Source organism: Thamnophis sirtalis, unplaced genomic scaffold (assembly GCF_051295495.1).
Source record: "Thamnophis sirtalis isolate CommonGarterSnake01/CBP01778 unplaced genomic scaffold, rThaSir2_p1.2 scaffold_1, whole genome shotgun sequence".
In the NCBI taxonomy this organism is placed as follows: Eukaryota; Metazoa; Chordata; class Lepidosauria; order Squamata; family Natricidae; genus Thamnophis; species Thamnophis sirtalis.
Window position 1 is genome coordinate 15,112,365 of NW_028261381.1, and position 21,061 is coordinate 15,133,425.

At 37.7% G+C, this 21,061-nt stretch overlaps 1 protein-coding gene across 2 annotated transcripts in view; it reads left to right on the forward strand.

The window, feature by feature from the left end:
- Positions 1–21,061, forward strand: part of TFPI (tissue factor pathway inhibitor) — a 45,139-nt gene that overhangs the window by 6,199 nt on the left and 17,879 nt on the right. For both annotated transcript variants that reach the window (XM_014067921.2, XM_014067920.2), the window contains exons 2-3: positions 5,608–5,727; positions 18,800–19,000. In XM_014067921.2, the coding sequence (XP_013923396.2) occupies positions 5,613–5,727; positions 18,800–19,000 (316 nt within the window). In that variant the 5' untranslated portion in view covers positions 5,608–5,612. The remainder of the gene's footprint in view (positions 1–5,607; positions 5,728–18,799; positions 19,001–21,061) is intronic.

The following is a 21,061-nucleotide window of genomic DNA, read 5'->3' on the forward strand; positions in this document are numbered from 1 at the left end:
TGGGGACAAGATCATGAACTTTTAACTGGGTGGGATTCTGATGTAACTGCCAGAATTGGAATCCCACAGCACGATGTCAACATGCCTGTCTTATTAAATTGGAACTTTAAGCATAGTTTTGCCTTCGACTCTGATTTAATTCTGCATGGTATTTGGAACGCTGACATAATTCCAACTCTCCCTTCAAAATAAATCACCAGTACCCCTCCCTCATGGGAAGGGGCTGGTGAGGGTGTGGGGGATGGGAAGTAAAGGAATGAAGGAGCTTAATCTCAATGCGTCTAGGAGATGGCCAGAAGATTTGATGAATGAAGATCCCAGACTATTTTGGACAACTAAATGTGAGTGCATGCTCCCCCTCCTTCCCCCCAGCCAAGGCTTGGGAAAAACCCTGGAGTGGAGATTTTGACTCCTTCCAAACGGGGATATTTGAAATGAGCCAATGCCCTGCAACTGAGTTGAAGACAGAACCCTAGCAAGATGGGATTTTCAACCCAGCCAGCAGGAAGGGATTTGGCAAGCATCCTTCATGCCACCCACCAGAAATTGGGCTGCAGCTAGTGGATGAAGCACCACTAAATTGGGCTTTCTTCCCAGAGTATGAATGGTTAAGATTCCTCTACCATCAACATGGGAAAGTCCCCCAAGCCAGCAGAGGGGGCCTTGAGACAGAAATCCCCCAAGCCAGCAGAGGGGCCCTTGGGCCAGAAATCCTCCAAGCTAGCAAAGGGGCCCTTGGGCCAGAATTCCTCCAAGCCAGCAGAGGGGCCTTGGCACATAAAACCCCCTAACCAGCCATCATTGGGTGAACTGCAACCTGTGAATCAGGCACCCTCGGGATGGGTCTTCATCCCAGGTCATGGATGGAAGGGTTTCCAGTTGGTACCTGCCCTTCCTCAGCAGATGGCACCATGGCAGACAACTGGGCAGTGGCCAATCGAGGGATTGACCTTCCCATCAGTTCCAGTCTCCCCTGCAACGTCCCAAAAGGTTCTTTCCCAACCTTCCTACAGAGAAAGGTTCTCAACAATGGTAGAAGGGATAACCAAGGGGCAAGCTACAGAATGGATGGTGGAAAAATGTGATGAGGCGGTTCCTAAGTTTAGAGATGTAACTAGGTCCCTTTCCTCGTGGGGGCAATTAAAATGCCACCTTTGCTGTCAACTTGGCCACAAAGAGTCAGAGTGCTTGGCTCCAGCCCCATTGCCACGAACGTGCGCACCAACTGCCACGGTGGAAAACAGAAGGCCCCAGATGCCACCACAAAAGAGTCATCTGTGCCAACAACCTCTAGAAGAGGATCCCCAACTTAAGATGACGAAGAGTCCTACCAAGGGGGAGGCCTCAGAGGAGGAAAAGGGCAACCAACCTCTGGAAGAGGATCCCCAACTTAAGATGACGAAAAGTCCTACCAAGGGGGAGGCCTCGGTGGAGGGAAAAAGCAAACACGCTCTGGAAGAGGATCCCCAACTTAAGGTGACAAAGAATCCTTCCAAGGAGGAGGCCTTGGAGGAGGAAAATGCTGAAGATGACCCAATGGTGAATGCACCCATCCGCCCCTTCGCCTTCCAAGTCAACCTCCAAGTGCCTAAGACGGGGTTGGAGGGGGAAGTTGAAGCAGTTGTGAGCACCAGTTGCGCTTAATGCTTAATCAGCATGTCGATTGTCAAGCAACTAGGCATAAGCACAAGACCTCTAGCCTGTCCCATTCGGGGTGAGCAGGTATTTGGAATGCTGACACCCTTCATCTGGCAACTCTGCAAATGCACACACTGGGAACAGGCTCCAGCTGTTCATCTGCCTCACTGATGTCTGACTCAGAAGGCAGCTGATAACTGTCAGACAGCCGTGGCCCCATCTCTGCCTCTGATGCAGAGCACTCGTCAGAGCCTTCCCCAAACTCAAGGACTGGCCCATGTTCCTCCCCAACCTCCTCACTGTTCAAATCTGCTGCTGGCTCTGCTGGCCACTGATGGGCTACAAGAGTCTCACAGGTGCTTTTTCCAAAGGGGCCAGAAAAGTATATTTCTCATATCCTTTCGGGGTTCTGAAAGATTGTAAGATCTGCAGAGCACATTAACCTTAATTCAGTTGGATATCTGAATGCACAAGTCTTATGTGTCTTCAGTTTTCCCTTTGTCAGTTTTTCAGCATTACCAGGTTGTATACTTGATGCGAAGACAGAAAGCTAAAACTAAAACTGGCTTCTGCTTTTGTTTTTATAAAGCAAACATTTGAAGCAAACGTTTTAAAATTGCTCAGTGAAGGAACGTTAGCCCAAGTTTTATTTTTAACAATGGGTTATACAAAACAAGGAAGAAGGGAACCACAAAAAGTAATTAATCTTGGAAGCTTCAGTCCCTGCTTCTGCATCTCCCAGATGGTGCAATAAATAAGTCAAGTTTCTGAGATTACGAAACAGATGGAAGATTCAAAACAAAACATAGGTACTCGGTAAATTGAAACAGGTAATTATAAATTCTAATGAACAGGAATGTCTGTCCCCCTATTTCCTTTTGCTCCATTTCCCATAATAAGATTGCATTTTAAAGTGTTTGATTTTATTACTCACTCTTTTACATTAAGAGTGATTTAAAAAAAAAAGCTTTCCATGAAACCTAGTTTCAGGTTGAATCTACTACTGCATTCATATTGCATAAGCATTTCACATTCTTTGCTGCTTACTAATGTCATATCATTATATACTACTGGCTTCTACGAGACAGGCTGATGATGATCTCTACAATCCTTGTTTCCTAATCCTGAATCTCCCAGGGAATTTCTTGCAAATACAGATTGAAGCTGTGATTTAATATCAAACTACTGTTAAATAATAAACCCTAACATTAATAATTGGCTTGAACTGTTTCCAAATTAAGCGCTTAGCAATGTTTGTTAGAGAACATTACTTGGGGAAATTTGCTCTGACTCAGTTGAAACCACATAAAAGATTTCTCCGAAAAGGGAAAGGATTTTACATTACACTATTTCAGTCTGCCTTGTGCGGTCTTGATATTTAATCAAAACATTAATTTTGTGACTAGACTAGATTTTCAGGAAGCAATGAGCAGATTTAAGATAATAAACCTTTTGAAGAAAAAAAGCAATATTTTCATAAAAGTCAATATGATAATTTCACTGGGGGCAATCCTACCATTGATGGTGCTTTACTTTCTCTTCTGGAGCTATTCCTCATCTTGCCCCTGTGTTCTCAAAAACATGGAACAGATTTTGAAGGCATACTTTCCAGAAGAAAGGAGAAAAAATGTACCTTTTTGTGTAATTTCACTTCTAGGCTTTGTCAAAAACAAATTCATCTAACAGTCTACAGATTTGCTGATAATGCATTTCAAATAACCGTTCAAAATCTCCATGTTCTGCCACCAAACAATGCAGAGTGCTTCAAATTATAAAGAAAACCTATTCCACATGATAATTTGATCAAAGCTGGACAAAAATAAGTTTTATTGAACATATAAGTTGTATTTAGTGATAAATAAATGTGATTAATAGATGTATAATATGTGTTATTATGGGTAATATATTATTGAACATAATAACATATTAGTATTAAGGTTCCAAAGATAGAAAAATCTTAGTATGCTTCTAGCAAATTTGCAAAAAGATCCAAATAAAAAAGGGATACCCTGAGTCTCAATCTAATAACCAATATCATTGGATTCCTTGGAAAAAAGAAATGTTTCTCTCCTTCCAAATTGTACTTAATTCTTTCTATTAGAAAATGTATTCATAGAGCATATCAGTATCTCATAAAATTTTATGTTAATTCTAAACTTTTTCATTATTAAATAGATTGTTTTGTTTTTTGTTTAAGCGTACAGGAGACAGACAGATAGTCTCTCCATTATTTAAGTATAATTATTTCTTGTCTCTTGAAGTATGGCCAAGGTTACAGATACAGGTTTCATGAGGACAAAGATAAGCATTTTTGTCCTGTTGATAGAGGGGGGAAAGGGGAGAAAAGGAGCATAGACTTACGTATCTTCACATACTTTTGTGGAACAGATTGAATGTGTGTCAGACCTGGAAGCCATCTTTTACCTTTGGGACTCCAGGCCTGCCACATTTTCCCGAGAGGGGATTATACAGAATATGGGTGATATTTAGTCAAAATAACATTCTTTCTCAGAAAGTCAAGGCCATCTTGCCCTGCACCTACAATGAGGTGACAGGGAGGCATCTCCAGCTATGGAGGGTGCCTGATTAGATCCTGTGATGGACATGTGGGTGCTTCATAGAACATGTCCAAAAGAGGATCTTGTGTGCTTCAATTCTGAATTGACTTGTTCGTTGATTCATTTGTTTGTTATCTCTGCTGTCTACGGTATTCTATGGAATCTTCTCCAACACCAAATCTAAAAGTCTCAATACTCTTTCTGTTCTGCTTCTTCGAAGTCCATCTTTCTTTTTGACAGAACCTTACATTGCCTGCACAATTCTGATCTTTGTAAGTGTAGAGGCATCCCTGAATCTTTTCTCAGGCCTACTCTATGAAGTGCTAGTCTGGCCTATATTTCATAACTGCTGATTCATTTATACTTTATAGTTGACTCTAAAAAGCGGAAGCTGTTCATCCTGTCTTCATTGCCAATTAAGATGTAAATGGCCACCCCTCTTAAGCAACTCTGGTGGCTTACAATAAGCATAAAACTAATAAATAATCATAAAGACAGTGGTAAGTCTGCTTGTTGTACCTGTTGTCATTAATTTGGTGGTTTTTTTGCATTTAATCTTAATCTTTTTTCCCCTTAAATTGAGGTTCTTATACAGCCCTTAACTGGTATAAATATAAGTCCCCCTTTATTCAGGGGAAATGTAAATGTATTAAAAGTAAATATATAAATTCTAAAATGTACAATTTAAACTGAATGAAATATATGTGATTGTGGAAGAAACACATAAAATGTACCTGTAACCAATGGATACACTTTCTACAAGATGTAATGAAAGATGATTTTTTTGTGTATTTTTCTTTAATAAAAACAATAAAAACTTTTTAAAAAATGTATTAAACAATAGGTTACATTATACATTGGATGGAAGGGACTGCAGCAACTTAAAACAGAGGTACCCTACGTTAAATAGGAATTAGCAGTGGGGTGAGGAAATTGCAAGCCAATATAACGCTTTGCCAATTCCAGGATTAATAGAGAGCACCCAGAATGCATAATTCACCCTGAATTGGCAACAATCAATCGGGCCAAATATAAGAAAAAAATAGAGAAACTGGTGCTAATTCAACCCACTTAATTTTGTTAGGATTTACCTCATTTGATTAAACTCCAAAACCCATTTCTTTAGACTCAGTATTATTCAGGATAAGCAGGGACAAGCTTTTCAACTTCCCCTCAGGATGAACAATATTTTTGAATTAAGCTTCGACAACTCTGGTGCTGCATTAAACGCAGGCATCATAATAAGTAAGTCTTTGAATCCAGGCCCTTTTTTCTCTTTGCCTGGTGGATGATGATGTGAATTGAACTGTAATACCTTTAAGAGCATTTTTCCTTGGCAGTGGAAGGATGTTCCAAAGCTCTCTTGTTTCTTGCCTTCTGTACTAAAGTTTATTTTTCTTCGCTTGTTTAGAAAAGATGAGCGGAAGGAGGATCAATATGTTTGTAACCGCCGCCTTGTATCTTCTCTCCCAATTTGTCCTTTGCGATGGGGCTGCAGCTTCAGAGAATGAGGAGAACGCAGAGATTATTGGTAAGTGCTCTTTTATTTATTCTCACAAAGCTACAGTACAGAGAAATAAATATGTCCCGGGTTTAACAGGGTGTATTTAATGCAATTCCTAATTGCGGTATGCATTTTCAAGATGAACGCGTAATAATATTTTCAGCCCCGATTGAATTCCACTGGTTATCATTCATGAGCCTGTTCTGCCTTAATTTTCAATTAGTCTGCAATTTCATCCATTCAAACATAGGGTTTCGAATGTACTTTCCACAAAATACCCTTTTAGTAGCAAACCTAATTTCAAAGCATATTTTATCTAAACTAAAAGTGTAAATTAATTATGGCAATTTAGTTGAGGTATGAAATTGAAAGATAATGTAAATACAGAAGAAATGTTTTAAAAATGTAGTCAAAAACAAAACAGTTTCCATCTTTGGCATTAAAATATATCCTGCTCACTATTGCAATATTTGAAATTATCCAGACAATTCCTGTTACTGTCGAATTTTGTTTGACCAAAAAATCAAAGAAAGAACATTGCACTAGGTGTGAAAAGAAAATAGCTGTCAAGTATATATACCAGGGGCCCAGAGAGGGTGTGAAAAAAGTATTATCCATTACTTTATTATTTATTATTTACAAATCAAATATCACAAAAGATGGAGGCCTGCTACTTAATTGCTCTGACAATAAAGCTGTATTAACCCCAATATTTTGTGTGGAGTGCAAGCTTTAAAAAATTCCTAGGAATACACAGAATTCGATTGTAAGGAGGATCCTGACGTATTAATTATGTGAAAGACGCATTTCCTGAAGGAAATGAGTCACAGCCATTGAAACTGCCTCTTTCTTGTAAAGGGTGAAAGTCCATAACTTATTAGCACCACTCCTTGGAGATTCAGCTTGTCTAGCAGGAAAAGCTTTTAACAGGCGTGGGTGTTGGGTGGGCGGCAAGTTGTCAAATTGAGCTTATGATGGGGACAAAAAAGAAACTCATTTTCTCTCAATGTGACAAGCTGTTTTGGCTTGATAATGCTCATCAACAAGAATAATTTGAACAGAGCCTTGTGATGAACTGTATAAATAGAATATAAATAGAATACATAGACACGAAGCATTTCACTTGGGAGACAACAGAACAATCAGCCACAGGGAAGAGTACTGAATATTTTTTCCTGTCAAGTCGGCTTATCATAAATAGGTGATCATTTAGTTATGATTGTAGAATTAAAGAATTGTCATATTCTGCAAAGAAAGTTGATTTGGGTGAGTAAAAAAAAATGCACTTAGCCAAACCTACATGCAAGAGGCTCATTTTAGTAGGAGTAAGAAATAAGGAATCAGTTTGATAGTGAAGGTACTGGCCTAGAAACCAGTAGACTGTGAATTTTAGTCCTACCTTAGGCCTGAAAGCCAGCGGAGTGACTTTGGGCTATTCACACACTCTCAGCCCAACCCACAACACAGGGTGGTTATTGTTGGAGAAATAAGAGAAAGAAGGAATAGTAGATATGTTAGCCATCTTGAATTATTTATAAACAAACAAACATGCTGTGAGTTTCAGTCTTCCTTTGTGCCCGAAGCAAGCTAGGTGAGGTTGGATCAACCCCTACCTCTTACTTTAAGGGAAAAAGCAACAACAAACCACTTTTAAAACAAGTTGACAACTATTCAGACTGATTTGAAGATATATACATAGTAGAAGAATGCAACTTTAAACGATAATAAATTCCTTTAATTCTTCTTTCAATTCAACCTTATCAAACCTCTTATATGAAGCATCATTTTTGAAATAAATTCTTCTCCATATTTTATAAGCCTTTAGACAATTCTTTAAGTATTATTATATATTAATAACTAAGCCCAGTGCAAAATGGGATAAGTACAAGAGAGGAAAAATGAGGAGCAAAACCTGAGTAATTTAGCCCCTCAGCTAAATAGAATCTTCTGTGATAAATACAATATTTAGGTTAGGCTAGGCTACGTTAGATTAGATAAGATAATGCTATGCTATGTTATGCTATGCTATGCTATGATATGCTATGCTATACTATGCTATACTATACTATACTATACTATATATTAAGCTGTTTATGTATCACTGTTTTGCAGCTGTTTATGTATCACTGATTTGCAATAAATTTGACGGCTTAGCTTAAGCTTTACCAGAACTTTATCTAGCTTCAAGGGATAATTAATAAATGACCCAAATTATTATTTTTTGCAATCTGTTTTTTTTATTTTTAAACATAAAAATAAATAAAAAACAATATTAAAAAAATGATCTCATCCATTACATACAGCATGTCGTTTGGTTACAAGTGTTTTTACATCCATATTCTCAATTACATTTACAATCACAGATTTTTCATCTAATATAACTACATACCTCACTTTCATTGTACAATGTATATTCAATTACAATTAATTTTTTTTCAATAAACCTAATTCCCTTACATTCTTGATTGTCTGTTTAATAACAATATACCTTTTTATAATCACAGATCCCGATATGAAAGAGATTTACCAACCATTTATATTTGTATATCACTGTTTTCAATTATGTATAATTCCACCAATCAACTATCGAGTATGCCCTTATTGTCCTTGTACATCATACATTCAAACAAAAATGTTATTCCTTCATTTTTCAACAAGGTATTCTAAATAGTCACTTCATATATATACCAATTTTTAATTACTTCCTTATTAAAATTATTTATCAACAAGATATCTTTATAATATATTCTTAGGGTTATACATTATATCACCAATCCTCTATCAAGTATACATAAATTCATTGTTATCCTTATCCATTTTAAAACCAAAAAGTTCCAAAGTATTCAATTCATATATGTATCAGTCTTTCATTGTATCATTGATAATCTATTTCACAGCATAATTGTATTATCACTTAGTTCCTTCAGTTAAAACATAAGTAAAACATTTTTCATTTCCAGGTTTTTCCCCCCAGCCACTGATAAAACAAATCCCATATCTTATAAAATTGCTCGTCTTCTTGTTCTCTAATTTCAAATGTCAATTTACTCATTTCAGCACACTCCATTATTTTTCAAATAACTTCTTCCTGTTTTGGTATTGTTTCATTTTTCCAGTTTTTTGTAAATGCAATTCTGGCTGCTGTTAGAACGTTTACAATCAAATATTTTAAGTCTTTATTATAGATTTCTGGTATAATTCCCAATAAAAAGACCTCTGGTTTAAGATCTATATGTTTGTGTATCATTTTCTCCAACCACATGTGAATTTTAGTCCAGTATCTTTTAGCTTCAATGCAAGTCCACTACATGTGGTAATATGAGCCTGGTATCTGATGACATTTCCAACACTTTTCTGATTTATTGTTGGACATTCTTGAAATTCTTATTGGGGGTAGATGCCACCTGTAAAACATCTTATACAAATTTTCTCTATATGCAGTAGACATTGTCATTTTATAATTTTGAGACCACAATTTCTGCCATTTCTCTAAATCAATCCCATGCCTAAAGTTTTTCCCCATGCTATCAAAGTTTCTTTAACTTGTTCCTCTTGTAATTTAACCTCCAAAAAATATCCATATAGTTTTTTAATTACTTTTTCATCAGTACCTGTTAGGATTTTACCTAACTCAGTCATTTTGTTGTCAAAACCTTTTGATTTTCTATCTTCATTATATCTAGATTGTATCTGTACATATGAGTACCAATTCATTTCTATCCCTTCTTGTTTCAACTCTTGGATAGATTTGATTTCACCCTCTGCACTCAATATTTCAACATAACTAACTGTTTGTTCCTTTTTATATATTATTGGATATGAAAATGCTTCAATCATTGATATCCAGACTGGAATTTTTATGTAGTGTAATCTTTTAACCTTTCCCAATTTAATAACAAGGCCTCCCTTATATAATGTCTTCTGAAATAGCCATATACCATAAAAGCATGCCATCCCAACAGTAAATCATGACCTTCTACATTCAATAATCTAGAGTTTTTTTAGTGTTATCCACTCCTTAATCCACATCAAATTTGTTGCTTGGTAATATAACTCCCGACCCAAATTATTTTTCTCGTTAACTACACATCCCTTGGAAAAGGTTAAGAACACAGGAATATTAAAAATAAATAAACTTTAAATATAATACACTTTACATTTAGTGTAAATTAAATCACATTTAATGTTTTGCCTTTCTAGTACTCAGTTCTTTGTTCTTGCCATACGTATATATTGGAGTCTGTTCCTTGCCGTGCCACTTAAAACAAAAAACACATGTTCAACCTTAGAAAGACAAATGAAATCAGGTTTGATGCTTTTGACTGGAAAAATACTGTATCGAATTTCCCTTCCCGCCTTTCTCAGAATTGTGAGAAATGATATGATGAGTTTATTCCATTATATCCGGTTTATGGCTGTCATTCTAATCCCTACTGAAATCAAAGGACAAGTTGGGACATCAATTTCAGCTGCAGGAACATTCCACAAGGATGGGCTGTATTCGGGATTTCTTGGAACCTGTATCATTCTGAGTGTGGCTTCCACAATTGCTTTTCCGTTAGAGTTCTTAGTGTGCTCCTATTCCATTATGAACAAGGGAAGAGACAAATGGGGGGAAAAAATCTTACCTCCTTTTCTAAATTGAATCCTCTCTTGTATTTTAGCCAATCCATGAATAACGGATGTTTCTCTTTATTGGGCATGAAGTTAATTCCCAAGGCATTAGTGGGTAAACAAACCCATGTAAATATAAGAATACACTAATTTGCCATCATTGCCTTACTTGTTTTGCTTTTTTGTGTTTATTTTTGCAACCCTTTTTCTATTATTCATCGGTCAGCTCTTAAGAGAAAAGCAAATAGGAATTGAAATAAGTTAGTGTAACACGTTACAGGTCCACCATAAACTCCTACTGAAGAGCAGGACATGCAGTGGTGGGTTTCAAAAATTGTTCAAAACTACTCTGTGGGTTTGGCCTCCTTTGTGGGAGTGGCTTGTTGCCCATGTGACCGGATGGGAGTGGCTTACTGCCCATGTGACAGGATATGAAGATGCCGACAATACTTGTCAGAACCACCTTAAATTACCTCACACACAGCACTGGCATCCATAAGAATATGATGTAAACTTGTTTTTAAAAGGCATCTTTGGTTTGCGTTAAAACAACTTCAACACACGCAATGTTCTGATTGCACCACAAACGCAGTAGTCATCCTTACCTTTCACAGAGGCACTGAGTTTTATAAATATGAGCATGATAGTGTAGAATAATCATATCCAAGGACCAGTGGTGGGTTTCAAAAAATTTTGAAACCTCTTCTGTAGGTGTGGCCTGCTTTCCGGGTCCACTGGTGGAACCTCTTTTAACCGGTTCGGTAGATTTGACGAACCGGTTCTACCGAATAGGTGCGAACTGCTAGGAACCCACCTCTGAGGACATGAATGCCATTTGTACTTGGCTCCCATCTATATTGGCAGCTTCATCTTTCAAGATTGTTTTTTTTAAAGAAATTTGCAGGCAACAAAGAGGTTGGCCTACCAATTTTAGTTCTAGTTAGCCAGTGGCTTTTTTTTTTTTTTTTTTTTTTGTGAACAGTCCGTTCCCAGACCGTTATTTCTTTAAATTGTCTGCTTTTGTCCATCTCTCCCACATCCACCCCCCTCCCGGCTTACTTTCTTCCTGCCATATTCACTGGAAACATTTTATATTTGCAATCCTGTGGTTGCTGATGAGGCATCCCAAGCAGCACAGGATATGTTGTGTGTTCCTCTCCAAGGACCACAAGGACAGTTTGACCTTATTACTACCTCCCAGCTGCTGTGGAAGCCTCCTTGGGAGAAGTGTGTATGTGTACATGTTGTCCTCTTGTTGAAACTAATATAGTTGAGCTCGTGACGGGAGAACTGTCACGTATGGAGGAAAAAGTTCAAATATACTGTTCCACTCTCACTTCTGCCCTGCTAGAATGAACCCAGTAGAGCATGAGACACAGTAGTGTGTTTCCTGTGGAATTTCTGCAACTCAGCGAGTATCTTTGCTAGAAAGAAGTCCAAGTCTGGTATATTTTTATTACTGAGGAAATATTGACCTCTTGTATCTCCCATATGTTTGGAAGTCTTTGATTCCAAAAAGGAAATCTCTAATGTTTGAAATAGAAACAAAGACAGCTGCACCTCACGCGGTGTATAAATAATGACAAATACAATGGAAAAACTAGGATGTTGTGGGGTATTTTTTGGTCATTCCCAGAATGGCTAAGAGTAAGGATACTCTTTGTGCCTTATGGGGTCAACATAACTAGTTTAAATATAGTTTTGGATGAAAGATTAGGCGAGCGTCTATCAAACGGTAAAATTAATCTCCAGTGTTTTGTCATATTTTTTCCATTATGTTGCTTCTGAATTCTTTGACAAAAAATACACCGCCAGGAAATTAAAGAATAAATCTACTTCATATTCACAGATTTTACTATCTGGAGATACCTTAGTGAGGGTGAGGGAAGCTGCTTTCTCTTCTTTTTCTTCCCCTGAACACAAAGAAGAAAGAAACTAAGATATAGCAGTAGACTTAGCAATAGCAGTAGACTTATATACCGCTTCATAGGGCTTTCAGCCCTTTCTAAGCGGTTTACAGAGAGTCAGCATATTGCCCCCAACAATCTGGGTCCTCATTTTACCCACCTCGGAAGGATGGAAGGCTGAGTCAACCCTGAGCCGGTGAGATTTGAACCGCTGAACTGCTGATCTAGCAGTAGCCTGCAGTGCTGCATTTAACCACTGCGCCACCTTGGCTCATCTTGATGCCAAGATATGCCAAGAATCAAACAAAAGAACAAATCCTTGGATGGAAAAAAAAAACTATTAATTCTCTTCCTTCTGTGTAAATCAGGGATAGTCAACCTTTTTATACCTACCGCCCACTTTTGTATCTCTGTTAGTAGTGAAATTTTCTAACTGCCCACCGGTTCCACAGTAATGGTGATTTATAAAGTAGGGAAGTAACTTTACTTTATAAAATTTATAAAGCAGAGTTGCAGCAAACTCCTACCGCCCACCATGAAAGCTGGAACGCCCACTAGTGGGCGGTAGGGACCAGGTTGACTACCACTGGTGTAAATTATTACACTTGTAAAAGGTAATGGAAACTTCCCAGTACTGTGTGCAATTGCACCATTTATTGGGAATGTGTTAACTATTAAAACCACCAAACGTGGAAAATGGAATATATTTTTAAGGGGCTACAAAAGCTCTTGAGAATAGAAGACCTTGCCTTTGATTTGCATTTATTCGGCTCAGATTGAAGCTTCCGCTAATAGCCTTTTGGTGTACCGAAAACAGTTTTTCCACTAAAGAATGATATTGTTGGATTCCACTTAATAAAAATGAGGCATGTTTTGCAGTAATAATGATGTAAAATCATTAACTTTGCCACACTGAAAGGGCACTCAGACATATGAGAATCTCTCCAATCTATTTTACACAAGGTCATTTCCATGTCAGTCAAGCTCACTATAAGATAATAAGTGTCATACGGGACAAACCCAAGTTAACTGTGGTGAACCACAAAAAGATTATTCAGCAATGGACTCAATATGCAAACAACATCCACCCACCCCACATGTACACATAGACATTTTCACATGAACATAGTGAATCAAGATTTGATTGTGCGCTCAGGTTTTTAATGTCATTTAATAATTGTTGAGATATTTAAAAAAAGAATTTCCTTTTTCCCAATTATACATGATAGATAGCACTAAGCTCCCATTGTTCAATGGCTTCCTTCTCCCTGACCACCTTCTCTTTGGGGCACTGAAATTTGTCCCATCCTTTCTACTAAACAATTTATACTCTTATCTTCCTCCCTGGTCAGAGCAGAGGAAAAGAGGGAGGCACTGTAGCCACAGATGGACCAGCTTTAGCCTACGGTACAATCTGGCCTGGCTATTTTTGAGGGCGGAGAGGTTTTCTGGCTCCAATCATAACCATCCCCATTGACAGATAGGAATGATCTAAACCAGGGGTTAGCAACCCACAGCTCTGGAGGGATGTAGCTCTTTCATCCCTTTGCTGCGGCTCCCTCTCGCCAGTCAGCACCACAATTTTGAGAGGAGCTTCCGGTTTGGAGGGGGGGAGAGAGCAGGGCACGCTAGGAGGAGACTCTCTGGCAAGGGGTGTGTTTTCCGGTTAGCTCCATAATTGATAAGGCTTTTGGTTAGGACAGGTAGAGGAAAAAGGATGCTGCACTAGGAGGAGACTCTATGGTGGGGAAACGGGACTTCTGGTTGGCTCTGGAATTGAATGAGGGGTTTCTGGGTAGGACCTTTGTGGCTCTTTGAGTGTTTAAGGTTGCCAGCCCCTGATCTAAACCAAGCGTTCCCAACCCCCAGTCGATGTACTAGTACCAATCCATGGCATGCCAGAAACTGGTATGCACAAATAAGTGAAGCCCCATCCATGGGATGCAGGCAGTACACAAACTGGTACATGGAAAACCCCTCTGGTACATGGAAAAGCCTCTCTCTATGAAACCAGTCCCTGTTGCCCAAAAGGTTGGGGGATGCTGATCTAAACTGATAGCAACTGCAAGGGAGAAAATAATCAGAATAACCTGTGGTCAGTCCTAGGATGGGATCAGGGCAGGGGGATAATTCAAGAGGAACTTGTTTGACAAAAGCAACAGTATTTAGGTTATATCCAGGATCAGATTACCCTGAAATATGCAGAGCCCTGATTAAGGCTCCTATCACATTGGCAGGGGGTAGAGTCTGAATTCGGCATTGACTGGGTGTAATGATGCAATGTATCCCCATGGTCATGTGATTTACATTCAGATGCTTGGTAACTTGTTCATATTTATGACGGTTGCAGTGTCCCGGGATTATGTGATCCCCTTCTGACAAGCAAAGTCAATGGGGACACCAGATTCATGCTTCTAATTTAACAACTGCAGTGATTCAATTTAACAACTGTGGGAAGAAAAGTCGTAAAGCGGAGCAAAACTCACTTAACAAATTTCTCTCTTAGAAACATAAATTTTGGATTCAGCTGTGGTCGTAAGTTGAGGACTACCTGACAAAGCCGCTTGGGAACAATTAACTTCTGAAAAGTGGGGGAAATTTCTTGCTCGTAAACTTCACAGCAAAAGAACCAAAAAATTAAAATATCTCTGCCTACGGATGTGGTATCTTTTCCAGATTTTGCATTTGCACTAAAAGCAGTCTAGGGGGGGAGAAAGAGTGACTCCTTTAAAAGAATAGGATCCTTAAACATTGATTATGTCTTATCTCATCTTTTTTTTAAAAAGAAAATATAGATCTATATCCTATTAAGATTTGTTATTTGTAATCTTCAAAGGAAATGAATAAATGAACAGTGTGTGTGACACTTCAGATTTGTAACTTCCAGGGAACTGATGGCTCTTTGATGTGTAATTTCTAGGCAGATGCTGCCCTCTAGAGATTAGTTATTCTTCTTTAAGTCTCAACAATACATATTCAAATGGTTGAATGAAGCTATACATATCTATAGGGATGTATAGATAAAATAGTGCCATTTAAGAGATAAACTAATATTGAACTTTGTAATAGTATAAACATATATAGACAATGTATGCTATATGTAGTATAAACATTCAGTCCTTTTTCATGCTAACTTGCAAGTGAAAAAATATTGTACCAATGAACTGCTTTTCAGCAGTATGCTCATGGTCAGTGATATTCTTGTTTCTTTTTATAATTACATCCTATAATAATACACATAGTAATTACGCTTTCATATGAAAACTTTCTATTTTCCATTTTCATAACATATATTCACGTGTATACTATTACTATTACATAGCCAATATCATGTTGTGTTGTTAAATATTTACATCAATTCATCTTACCATCAGCTCCCGAAAGAAAAAGAAAAAAACCAATTATTGGCTCTTCTGTTCTCCATACACCATATTTGTGCCTTATCCAACACTTTTTTCTCCCTCTCTCCTCCCCCTCCCTACCTCCTTTCTTCCTTCCATCATCCTTTTCTACTCTACTTCCCCTTCCTTTCTCCTTCTCCTCTCTCCCCTTTCCACTCCTCCTTATTCTCCTCATCTTCCCCCCTGCCCTCTCTCCTATCCCTTTCTTCCTATCTTACTTCTCTCCTCTGCTTCCCACTCTTCCTCTCATTCACTTGATGTATTTCAGCATCTGAGCAAGCTCCATTTTGTGTTGATGGTATTTATAATTCCATTTCAATATAAATAACATATCTTGCTCCTTCTTTGTTTAAAAAATAAGACAAAACAGTATACATGTATGATCATAGTGCTTTAAAACCCAACACCTCCCCCCAGCCTAATTTAATTGCAAATATTTACTTCCCTCCCTCCCACCCTCCCACCCAGATCCCCCCCAACCTTCCCCCCCCCCCCGACTTCCCAGAACCAATACAAGGTATAAGTCTTAACAAAAACAGTCTAAAATATATTTGAAAAGAGAGTAAAAAGTTAATAATGTCTTTCAATTGAGCTTTAGCTCCTCCTTGCTAGGCTAACTCTAAACAATTTATATCACTCCTGGTCTTAATCATAAGCTATCTGGAATTTCTTAGTCCCATATTTATTTTGAGTATAATCAATCCATTTTTTCCAGTCTCATTTATATCTCTCGTTTGAATAGTCCTTAAGATAAGCAGATATTTTAGCCATCTCGGCTAGGTTTGTTACTTTCAGTGTCCATTCTTGGATAGTAGGCAAATGCTTTCAATGAAGAGGAAAATAAGTATTTTTTAAAGCAAGGTTGAAAGGGGTACATGATCCTTGAATTGATAAAAAGAAAGATTATAGTTTAAGCAATAGTTATATAAAGAACATCATAGTAAGAAGAATGAAATTGTTCATCTGCCATCCAGGAAAAGAGGTTTTAGGCTCTTCCTGTGTCTTGATAAGCCCCCAGTGTATGGCCAGCAGTGTTAAGCAAACGAAACCTTTCTCATTCCTTTGCTGCATTTGGTAAGGTATCTTTATTTAACTATTGCTCTTGAAAAACTATATTGGAACTAGCTACCAATATATTTATTTATGGGATAGGTATAGTGAAATACTTAGCAAACACTACTATATGCAGCCTCCCCCAAACAGCAAATATAAGTGGGGTTAAAAATTGGGCTCAGGGGCGCTTGTGCATGCATATCTGAGTAGCTGATAGTACTCTTCCATGTTTTATCTTGCAAGTAAGCTGGCAACTGGCTGATCCAGGCAAACCCAGCGTGAATTTTTACTGGGTCCTTGCTTTAGATAGGTAACCTCATGGCATTTTTTAAAAAAGCTGGAGTATTGTCAGAATGGGTTCCTAGCCTGTCTGGACAAAGGGACAGAAGGTCAGGATTTTCGCCTGCTTCTGTCAAGAGGAAATTCTGTTCTAAAGTCAATGACTTTAAGAAATAAATAAAATTCAGATTGCAGACTAAATGCCAAATTAAGCAACTGCTCCCTTTCCACTAAATAATCTAAAATCTAGATTTTAGATTTCTACATCCAGTAGAAATTTTTTTTATTATGACACTGCCAGATTCTATATGAATTACAGTTACAAGTTTTTTTGTTTGCTTGTCAAACATGTACAAGATACCAAGTATAGGTATGAACATAAACATGAACAAAGGAAGTAAATACAGATAAATGGGGACGGTAAGACAGTAGGCATGCTGGTGCGCTTATGCATGCCCCCTTTATGGACCTCTTAAGAATGGGGTGAGGTCCACGGTAGACAGTTTGAGATTGAAAATTAATTGTTTGTGGTTATTTTATTCCCAGGGCAATCAGACAAACTCATTTGATTTTAGGGTATAATGGTACTCCATACATGAAAGAATGAAAACCAGTTTGATGCAGTGGTTAGGGTACCAGGTTATAAACTAGATGTCCAATCCTGCCTTAGAAATGAAACCAAATGGGTCATTTTAGGTCAGCCAGTCTCTCATAGTTCAAAGAAGGAGGCAAGGATAAACAGAACTTTACTAAAGAAAAATGGAAAGAGGAAGGAATATTGGGTTGCTCAATTATTATTCATAGAAATAAAAAGGCACGAAAAGAAAACCCACAGGGACTAGTTCAGCCAGTCATCAGACGTCAGCAGTGATGAGAGAGAGAGAGAGAGAGAGAGAGAGAGAGAGAGGGAGGGAGGGAGGGAGGGAGGGAGGGAGAAAGAGAGAGAGAAATGTACAGTAATGTTGGACCAAACAGTGGAGTGGAGTAGAGTAGAGTAGAGTAGAATTCTTTATTGGCGAAGTGTGATTGGACACACAAGGAATTTGTCTTTAGTGCATAAGCTCTCAGTGAACATAAAAGCTATAAGTGATAAATCATGATCATAATCGTCATAAAAGTGAACATAAAAGCTATAAGTGATAAATCATGATCATAATCGTCATAAAATACATTCATCATAAATCATAAGATACAACACTTAGTGATAGGATACTAAATAAGCAATCAGCATAAATCATATTAGGAAACTAAATAAAACAATATAAATCATAAAGATACAAGCAACAGAGTTACAGTCCTAAGTAGAAAGGAGATAGGTAATAGGAAAGATGAGAAAAATAATAGTAATACAGCCTTACTAAATAGTTTGACAGTGTTGTGGGAATTAGTTGTTTAGCAGAGTAATGGAATGGGGGGAAAGCTGTCCTTGTGTCTAGTTGTTTGAGAGTAGAAATTGAAACAATTTATGTTCGGGATGTGAGGGGTCTGTAGACTTTTTCACAGCCCTCTTTTAGACACATGCAATATACAGGTCCTCAATGGAAGGCAGGATGGTAGCAATTGTTTTTTCTGCAGTTCTAATTATCTGTTGAAGTCTGCGTCTGTCTTGTTTGCTTGCAGAGCCAAACCAGACAGTTACAGAAGTGCAGATGACAGAGTCAATAATTCCTTTGTAGAACTGAATCAATCAGCAGCTCCTTGATATATTTCACATATATTCTCCTTCTGCCTCTTGGAAAAAGAACTGAGTATATATGATATATCATGTTTAGATTCCTTCAAATGCATTTGTATTTTATACTGTGCAATTTATGTCAGGCAATATTGTCATTTGCATTCTTCCAGGTCTCAATTCATCCCCACTCATACTAGGCATGTCAATCTGCGCCTTGAAAGCTGATTCTGGTCCGTGCAAAGCCCTTCACACCCGCTATTATTTCGACATTCATACTGGCCACTGTGAACTTTTCAACTTTGGCGGATGTCAAGGCAATGAAAACAACTTTTTAACCCTAGCCGAATGTCAAAAAACATGTGTTGTAAAAGGTCAGTATATTCCTTACTACAATTCTTTTTTTAAAAAAAAAAAACCCAACATTTTTAAAGTGTCAGACAAAAGCCAGTTCTTTAGAAAATTTATCAGATTGTCATATTATGTACTACTGGCTTACCGTCAGAATTTATGCAAATATATACATGATCGGGAGGGAAGTATTTGCGATTAAGTGTAGGATTTTAACGATGTGAGAAAGTTTTTACATTCTTCATTTAGTCACTTGTTGCAGATATGCATGCAGATATGTAATATATGCATGTGGTTTAAAAATTGTATTCCTTCTTCAAAAAGGAAGCATAGCCGTTTTATTTCAGTCATTTTTCTTCTACTATGTGGTGCCTTTAAAACTGATCATTGTCCTCAGGGCAAGAATATTTAACCCTTATAATAAAAAGGTAAAGGTTCCCCTCGCACATATGTGCTAGAGTCATTCCTGACTCTAGGGGACGGTGCTCATCTCCGATTAAAAGCCGAAGAGTCAGCGCTGCCTGAAGATGTCTCCGTGGTCATGTGGCCACATCACTAAACGTCAAAGGCACATAGAACTCTGTTACCTTCCTACCAAAGGTGATCCCTATTTTTCTACTTGCATTTTTTACATGCTTTCAAACTGCTAGGTTGGCAGAAGCTGGACAAGTAACAGGAGCTCACTCCGTTACTCGGTGCTAGGGATTCGAACCGCCGAACTGCCAATCTTTCTGAGCAATAAGCTCAGCGTCTTACCCACTGAGCCCCCATGTCCCACTAACCTTTATTTATTTTATATAGCCACACCCTTGTTGGGAATATATATTTAAAGTCACAACCCCTGGTATGCCCAAATATGGGAGGAAGGTCACACTTCCACTCTCTGTCTTCGGCTCGTCACAAGAGACCATCCAGACAGAAATATTGTCTTATTGACAGATACCATCCAGACAGAAATATATATATATATATATCACACACACATATATTACACACACACATTACACACACATGCACAAAACAGTCCCAGTCACAATTATTACATAACAATATAGATAAACATTGAGTACAAATTGGAATAAAAATGATTTCATATTTTTTCAAAAGGAAATTTGAGTGTCTAGGTGTCGTCATAGAATATAGTATTTCCTTCAAACAGTTTCAAGAATAGTTGCCACTATATTATTGTCAGATTGTATTTTTGAAATTAACTTTAAAAAAACACAAACACAAAGCAGGCAAGGATAATGTCAGTTAAAAACAAATATGATTTAGAATAGTTACATATTTCCACCTGTGCTATATAGTCAGAAAAGATGGCAGGAGATCTTGCAGTGAACAGCTGGATATTGCTTGTTTCTTGTATTGGAGGCTTCCAGGGTAGCGTGTGGAAACACATAGGAAGCAGCCTTGCACCAAATTACATCATTGATCCAACTCACTCTTTTCTTGTAGTTTCCCAAACTGTCAGTGACTACAGCCATCTCTGGAGACATCACAAATTAAATTTGCTGCCATGTGCATGTGAAACATCTTTGTACACCTGAACTCTGGTCCTTCTTGGAATTAAAACTAAATCAAAGATAAACATAACACTTCAAAAAGTATTTTGAATAGTAAGTTTCATATCTCATTTTCACCAGGCAAAATGAACATTAAGTCCTAAATATCCATCAGCCTACCCCACATTCCAACAGATGTAAATTTGATGCTCTGGGCAATTTCCCTGTTTTAAACTTCAGTCAGTCCTAACACTATACACATAAAGCAGTTGTTATCCAGGTTTAGTAATACATACCTCAGAGATATTACAGGTTTGGTTCCAGACCACTGTAATAAAGCACATATTGCAATAAAGCAAATCACACAAATGTTTTGGTTTACCAGTCTACATAAACACATTTATATAGTGTGCAATAGTATGTCTAAAAAAGAAAACCAATGTACATACTTTAATTAAAATACTTTATTGCTAAAAATGCTAATCATCTGAGCCTTCAGCGAATCATAATCTTTTTGCTAGTGGAGGGCCTTGTAAAAAAACTCGCACTAAGTGTGAAGTGTAATAAAGTGAAGCACAATAA